General features: G+C 33.9%; 1 protein-coding gene across 1 annotated transcript; it reads left to right on the plus strand.

Annotated features, from left to right (window-relative positions):
* The first annotated feature begins 1895 nt into the window (after positions 1–1895).
* Positions 1896–8180, plus strand: LOC136834166 (piggyBac transposable element-derived protein 2-like). The gene is made up of 3 exons (XM_067096431.1): positions 1896–2195; positions 2409–2690; positions 8061–8180. The coding sequence occupies exons 1-3, from the start codon at positions 1896–1898 to the stop codon at positions 8178–8180; spliced, it is 702 nt and encodes a 233-aa protein (XP_066952532.1).
* Positions 8181–8871: the final 691 nt, after the last annotated feature.

The raw sequence follows: 8871 nt of genomic DNA on the forward strand, positions 1-8871 counted from the left end.
ATGTAAGATAATTATCATAACAGCTATTTACATAAATAAATAGTCAGGTAGTAAAGGATGCTAAACAATTATATCTTAAACTGCTTAACGAGCAACAACTCGTTACAGTTAATACAAGTCAGTTAATTCTTTATGTATGGGCTTTCTTTAAAATGCTACATTCTAGCAGTATATTAATAGATGAGGAAAGAATAACGAAGGTGATAAAGAAACATCATTTGGAAATTGGCTGCAATTTTTTTAAAATGGATAATGAAAAGTAATCGTAACTGCATATGAATTGTGAAGTTATTTTCACCAATCAAATCTTCCATTTATTTCTAACTTTGTTATTATACCACTTCAATGACTGATTTTACTTTTAAATTATGACAAATCTAGCTTCAACTTTCTTTTTTTGTCGCTGTAGATATACATTTGAGAACACAGCCTATAATAAAGGATATGTCAGAAGGCAGAAAGACCCTGACACCAACAAATATTGTATTTTGTTTGGTCCTCTGAGGAGATTTGTTTAAGGCATCGACGCCATAACACTTCTTGCTTGAAATATCATCGTCGTATGGATAATACCTTATCGTGCACAAATCTCCTCATGAGACTTGCATATTACAACTGCCGAAGGGAAATCTAGTTTAGAAATTTTATCCACAAAAATCTAATGCACAGAGTATGTGGGCATGTTTAAGCAAGGACAAATGAACATCACGAAACTAAAAGACTGAAGGAAAGAAAATCAGCCACAAAACTAATTCTGTCACGAGTGACTAATTTGGCAAATATTAATGGAAAATAAATAAGGGAAACTTCTCTTGAAAAACATCATATTTTGAAATTGCGAAATACATCAGACAACATTCGCACCGATTATGGAAACAGGAACTGTCTCGTTGTGACTGATGGCTAGTTACAATTATAGATTGCTGGCAGATGACTCCCATGGATCCACCATTATGATGCTTCACTGTGATTAACGGATTTGCGGATAACGACTCATACATACATGCATTCATTCATACGTACATACATAACATAATCTGTGCCTTCGTATGAAACGGCTTATGCGGAATTTTTTTGCGCAAGGGGCTCATCCTTGATAAAGCAGTTTAAAGGATAAAAGTGGCAGCAATTGAAGTAACATTTACCGATTTATTATTGAAAAACGCGTAACTTCAGTACTGAATCAAATTTACTTTTGATCAGATTTTTAAGTTCAAAGGATTACAATTAACCCATTATATCCCAGCGTCCTCATTTGAGGACACACATTTCAAGATTTTTTTTTACCTCTTTTCTCTTATCAATTTATCACATTTGAATAAATGCACGCATTATTTATTTCATATTACACCCCATGACATTTTTTTGATTAGTATTAAGAACTTTACAAGACTTTTATGAACAACCAAAGTTGTACAAAAATGTGCTCTTATCCTATCGTAATTTCAAGTAATTTTTTCCAAGTTATTATAACTAATATATCATGAATTTCCCAAAGTATAGTAAATTAATCTATTACCCAAGCATTTTAAGTATAAATTGTGAATAATAAATCAAAGAAAGTTGTTCATTATCGACTTTGAAAATTGTGTCCTCAAATGAGGACGCTGGGATGAAGCATTATAAATCCTGCTCAAACCTGTCGAAGTACGCTAGACGTGAACTTACCGGCCTACGTCGTTTTTTGTCTCAGTTTCTTTCATATCTCTGTTGTGACCACAAGCAGTGAGAGAGTATCCATCCATGGTAAGCATTATTTTATGATTACTGAAAACCTTTCTTTAAAAAAAAAATAACAATATTTCTAAAAAGCTGTGATGAACATGTTTATTTAATCATTTTGAGTGAAGTTACATTTTATATAACTGACACCTCTGGAATTATTTGAAACAATAATGTCCCCAGATATTTATGATCACATTGTGAAGGAAACTGTTCGTTATGCCACGGCCAGCAAAAACAAACTGGATTTTGTGTTCACTGTAGATGAACTGAAATCTCTGATAGGAATTCTTCTTTTGTCAAGTTACCACAAATTACCATCGGAGAGGCATTATTGGTCAAAAGATGAAGACTTGGGTGTTTCTGTTGTAAAAAAAGCAATGTCTCGGAATAAATTTCAAGTTTTGAAGAGTGTTGTGCATTTCTTTGATAATGCAGATGCAGAAAATAACACAGGGGATAAAGGATTCAAAGTAAGAAGCCTGATTTCGAAGCTTCAGAAATCATTTACTCAATATGGAGTATTTGAGGAATGCATTAGTGTTGACGAAATGATGGTAAAATATTATGGGCATAACTCCCTGAAGCAGTTTATCCAGGTGAAACCTATTAGGTTTGGATATAAACTTTAGGCGCTTTGTGGGACCTCAGGCTACTGTTATAATTTTGATCTTTACTGTGGTAAGAATCCTCAACTAGATAAGAGTGATGCAATAGCATGGGGTTCAAAAGTTGTCTTGAAGATGCTTGAAGCTGTAGCAGATCCGGAATCTCATACTGTCTTTTTTGATAACTATTTTACTGGTTATGAATTATTAGTTCACCTAGGAAATATTGGTTTTCAAGCGTCGGGAACACTCAGAGAAAATCGTTTGAAGAACTGTACATTGAAATCAACAAATGATATGAAAAAAGAAACAAGAGGTTCATATGACTACAGGTTTGACACTAATGAAGAAGTGCTGATGGTAAAATGGCTAGATAACAAATGTGTAACTGTTGGTACTAATTACGACACTGTAGAACCCCTTGCAAAGGTCCAACGTTGGATTAAGACATCAAAGTCAAAAGGAAGCGTTCCTCAACCAAATGCAATTTTCAACTATAATAAATGTATGGGTGGTGTAGATCACCATGATTGGTTAGTAGGGAAATATTCTGTTTCTATTCGAGGAAAGAAATGGTATTGGCCTTTATTCATTAGAATGATAGATATGGCAGTTGTGAACTCATGGATTATTTATAAATTGCTGCACCAAGGACATGGTTTCACACATCTGAGTCTACTAGATTTCAAAAGGGCAATTTCTGTAGCTTATCTGAAATTGGCTTGCATGGAAGGCTCAGTAGGAAGACCCTGTGGTACCTTACACTCACGCACAAATTTTGCTGATGTTCGTTATGATGGTAAAGATCATTTTATTGAAAAGCGCAACAATCAGCAGAGGTGTATGAACAAACCATGTACAGCAAAACCAAGAACCTTTTGCTCTAAATGCAATGTGACTCTTTGTATTGAATGTTTCAGCTCTTATCATAAAAGAAAATAAGATTGTCAGGTATAACAATAAAAGAAAGTACATTTAGTTTATGAAATTAAATTGTTTTTCAGCTAGAACTTAGGTGGGAATTCATAACATTTAAGTAAAAATGACAATATGGAACTGTTTATCTTTATCTGAAAAGATAATGCTTTACTTAACAAATATAAACATAAAACCTATTGTCCCAGTGTCCTCATTTGAGGACAGGTTGAAAACATGATTTTATACCCCTTTGTCCCAGCGTCCTCATTTGAGGACAGCTTACTGTAAGCTTACCCTTAGAAATAGATTTTTTCTTTCTGCTTCATATGTTTTCTTGACCCTTAAGTATATATTATTTAGCAAAAAATTCCAGAAATTAAAAAAATACAAAAGTTGGGGTTTAATGGGTTTACAAATATATTTTTCGTACCTCTTTCTTTTTTCGTTGTTTTCTTGAATATTAAAGACCATTTGCTGTGAGGTCTCACTTAATTCAAATAATTAGAAAAATTACATGATAAAAAGACATTTGACAAACATGGAATAAATGCCTCGCATAGGCTTTGCTTGTTATTTCAAATGTTTATGCTGATATACATCATTATAATATATACATAAGATAGGATTAATTATAGACCATAGCCATGGTCAGGTTCAATTCTTCAAATTCTAAAAGAAAACTAAATGTAATTTCCATAAAAGATGAAATGCTGTTCGTAAGAAATAATACGAATGAAAACGTTTTAAAAACTAGAAAAAAGTCTCACTGGAATAACGAACAAGAATTTTTTTTTTCAGTTGCGAATTTTATTTCAATTTCATATTATATTTTAATTTTAGTTGTGCATTCCCATATTCTTTTTCTGAGGAGGTCCAAAGTAAAGTTATCTAAAGTGATATTGATAGAAGGCATTTGTTTTTATCTGGTTCGAAATAACGTGAATGAAACTGAAAGAATCTCGAGCATCTTCTTATGTGGTCTACATACTTGCAGACACACACAGTTGTAAGACTGACCAGAATACTTTTTATTTTATGCAAGTAACAAAGAGAGAGAGAGAGATAATTTTATTCAAGTTTGTTTGTACCGACAACAGAGAGGGAATGGGGTCGCCCATTGAACAAAGGGTTGTCCTGGCTGATTCCCACAAAGGTACATAATGCAGCTTAAGGAATGCGCTCATACAGTCCCTCAGTTTGGGAATTGAATTCCCTTACAACTTCATCATCGGAGACGGCAGGGAATGGCACAGAAATACCCAGTCATGATTAAACTCCACCAGTCCTGTTTTCCTTATGTATTTATGTGTAATTATTTATAGCGAATAAATGGCTGATGATTACAGAGAATTAGCAAGGTTAAATCTAGTGTTGGTAGCCATGGAATTAAATAACATGAAACTTCACTAAAACTTCTAACAAGCCTTAGGGCAAAGGTGCAAGAGGCTGACGGTCACAGTGAGATCCAGCAACCTTTGCAGTGAGTTCGTAATCAGACATCATTAATTGAGAAGAGAAAGGGAAAACAATTTAGGCATCAAACGTTTTCCTTGTCACCCCAGGCCAGAGTAAGTGCATATGGAAGTCGTAACTCAAGTGTCAACATCTGTTTATCAGTGCAGGAAACTATATGAAAATAAGCTATAAGGCAAAATATTATGTATGAAATATTTCCTTTATACCTCAAGCAATTAGTGAGTGAGAATGAGAATTTTTACCAAACTGTAAGAAATCTTTTAAAACTGCAGGTAGTGTATGCATGCCAGCTTATGCTAATAGAATTTGCAAAAACCGACTGTATTCTGGAAAGTACTTCCTCTCTTCATGAGAGAAAAATCAGATAACTCCGATACGTTTGTGCTTGGGATTTACCTAGTGACAGAGTGACGGCGTCGAGGAATTTTGTGGTCATAACACCAGGTTGATATCATTCAGTTAATCAGTTATTGATGGGCTTTCTTTGAGATGCTGCATTCTGGTAAAGTATTAATGGATAAGGAAAGGATGGAAGAAGGGGAACAATGTTAATTTGGAAATTTCATCGCAAAGACCTTCATGAAAACAATGGAAAGCAATCTTAACTGAATGTGAATTATGGGATTATTTTCAGTAGTAAAATCTTCCATTTACTTCTAACTGTATTATACTACTTCAGTACTTATTTTGCTTTTAGTTATGACAAATATTATAACACCTTTCTCTTTTGTCACTTTGGATATAAAATTTTGAGAACGTAGCTTATAAAGAATATGTCAGAGATTATAAACCCTTGCCCAAAGGAATTCCAGTTTATAAATCTTATCCACTCACAGTCTAAACGACAGATTGCGTAGATATGTTTATGCAAAGGCAAATGAACATCACGAAACTAAATGACTGAAGGAAAGTTAAGTCAACCAAAAAACTAATTTTGTTACGAGAAGTATTTTGCGAAGATTAATTGAAAATAAATATCCAAAGCCTTCTCCCAACAGATATTAGCATGACATTTTCATATTGCGAATACATCAAACATTTGCATTGATGCTGCAAAGGGGAACTCTGTTATTAGTTATGACGAAAGATTTCTGCAAGTTGACTCACATGGATCAATCATTATGATGCCTTGCTGGAATTAAGGACTTTGCGGATAACGCCTCATACATACATACATACAAAACATAATCCGTGAATTTGTATAAAACAGCTTGCCCGGAATTATTTTCGCAAGGGACGCATTCTTGATTGAGCAGTTTAAAGGATAAAAATGGCAGCAACAAAAATAAGTGTATACCACATTTTTATTAAACAATACACATCAGTACTCAGTCGTATTTGCCTTTAATGGGATTCCAGATTCAAAGAATTAGAATTAAACGTCATCGGTTTTCTAAACTGAGAAAGAGATGGTTTCGTTTCGAGTCATCAGAACTTTTAATGTGTTGAGACACATAAGAACAATTTGTTATTACTATACATTAATATTTGATGTCAAATTAATAAACCTAAACCCGACCACTAAAGAAAACAGAAAGAAAATACATCTCATAAAATTACAATATTCTGGTAATTTCTAAGAATAGAACTTCTTGATGACAGTCTTTATTAGCTCTTTGTATAGCAAAGAAAGATAAGGGGAGAGATAATCAAGGCTTCAAGGAAATAAGAATTACAAATAGGAAAATCAAAGCGTACATTTGGTTTTCAACAGGCTGAGGTGAACAATTCTTGGTCACAGTCGAGTAAAAGAGTTTTATATATATATATATATATATATATATATATATATATATATATATATATATATATATATATATATATATATATATATATATATATATATATATATATATATATATATATATATATATATATTATATATACATATATATATATATTAGAAATATTTTTCAACATTCACAAATATTTTATCAAAGCCATCCAAAGCATCTGAATGGCATGTGTGTGTGTGTGTTATATTTCACCCACTCTTTCAGTCTCTCTTTGCTTGCAAAGGCTAAAAGCCTCCAAAAGGCTCAGTGAAAGCCGGAGACAAACCTTTCCGAAGAGGGACTTAACGTCTTTGCTCGAAAATCCTAAGTTTTTCGAAAAAGATCAATACAAAGGTCTTTTTTTAATTGCATATGTTTATCGGAAATATTATTTTCTAAATACATTTTCTATTTTTATTTTTCTGGGTGGGTTGGCACTTGCATGCCCCAGCCTTCCGTTTCCCAGTAAGTAGTATGGAAAGAGGTTGACTACGACCTTCCTCAGTCGGTCACCTAATATTATGTTACGTATTCCATCGTTTACACGAAGATGTTTGAAAGTGTCACTTAGTTGTGTTCCAGGTCTTCTAAGTCTGATAGGACAAGAGACAAGTCTTTCTAGTAACCATAGCTTTTTCGTCGATAAAGTTCAGTGCGAAATTTCTCTCCTCCAGCAGTTCTCGTTGATTATTGATTACTAAACGATTTCTTTATTTCTGTCTTTTTGACCGTCATATCATTTAATAAGTTTAATTAAATACTGTAATGCAGATTTCAGGTGTTATTCGATGCCACCACAAATGTTAATGACTGAATCTCTTATTTCAAAAGGTTCAATTTTATTGGTATATTGTTGGTGTTAAGCTACGAGAGAGAGAGAGAGAGAGAGAGAGAGAGAGAGAGAGAGAGAGAGAGAGAGAGAGAGAGAGAGAGAGAGAGAGAGAGAGAGCCAAATGTGCTTTCCAATGCAATATTTAATCGAAATTTACATACAGTAAAGTAAAACAGTGTGCGTGCTTCATAAATGAAATTTATAATGATTTTGAAGCAATTAACTAATTGGTAAAGATAATAAATTTTTATCAATCTGTCTATCATCTATGAGTATATATTATATATATATATATATATATATATATATATATATATATATATATATATATATATATATATATATATATATATATATATATATATATATATATATATATATATATATCTTAGTAGAGGGATGAGGACACATAAAGCTGTCTTTATTCCAACGTTATATAATTATCCATATAATTACATCATCAATGATGTTAAAAATATAACATAAAATTCCTTGTAAAATTTGTAAAATTGTAAGAGGAAAATTAAAAGCTAAGAAATGAGAGAAAAAAAATTAGTTTTGCAAAATAAAAAAAAATGAATAATTGTACAATTGAATGTAACGCCCTCCACTTACCAACGATAGTGGGCGACTATGACCTTGTCTATATATATGGGAATGTGAAGACACACAAGCAAGGAAACTGTCTGCTCTCCCCATTATTAGTCAGATCCCAGTCCCAACTTACAGCTATCCAAGGGACTCAGCACCATCCTCGCACTTTCTGTCCCTGATGATCACAGCTTGAAGCCCTCAGCAGAGTTCTTGGAAGTCCCTAGAGCAACGGCCTCGGAGGAATCACTGCCTTGATGGACGTGGATGCCCTCTTCACAAACGTTCCTGTTAACGAAACATTCCAAATAATTTTGGATCATGCCCTCCTAGAGATATGTACCAAAAAGGCCCTTTTCTCCACCCACAGAGGCAATACGTACACCCACATCGATGGCGTAGTAATGGGTTCTCCTTTTGGAGTCTTCTTCTCAAATTTTTGCATGGGCAGAGGGTCTTTAACAATATAAGAAAACTGCAAATGCACATACGATACATCGATGACACCGTCAGCACTGAGGCAAGCGAAGAAATAGAGAGCTTGAGGCATGCCTTCCACACCCACAGCTGTCTCAACTTCACGACTGAACATAGCACGATCGTCGCCTCCCCTTCCTTGATGTCCTCACTGAGCAACGGAGGAATGCTTCATCACGAAGGCGCACACGAAACCTACGAACCTAGGCACGTGTCTTAATGTAGAAAGCAGAGTGCCCCAAGAGATATAAGCAATCCGCCATCAGCGCCTTCGTCAGAAGAGCTCTCTCTACAGCAAGAGTAATGGCAGCATCGATATTCGGATACAAGGCTGAAGTAGTGCTTGGGTGGTCTGGAATCACAAGTAAGGCTACAGAAATACTTTACCAGTTATGCATGTTTTCAGGTAAACACGACTAAAAGAAATAAGAACAAGAATTATTATATTGTGATTGTATTACAAAAAATTACA

This window comes from Macrobrachium rosenbergii, chromosome 53 (genome assembly GCF_040412425.1).
Source record: "Macrobrachium rosenbergii isolate ZJJX-2024 chromosome 53, ASM4041242v1, whole genome shotgun sequence".
NCBI lineage: Eukaryota > Metazoa > Arthropoda > Malacostraca > Decapoda > Palaemonidae > Macrobrachium > Macrobrachium rosenbergii.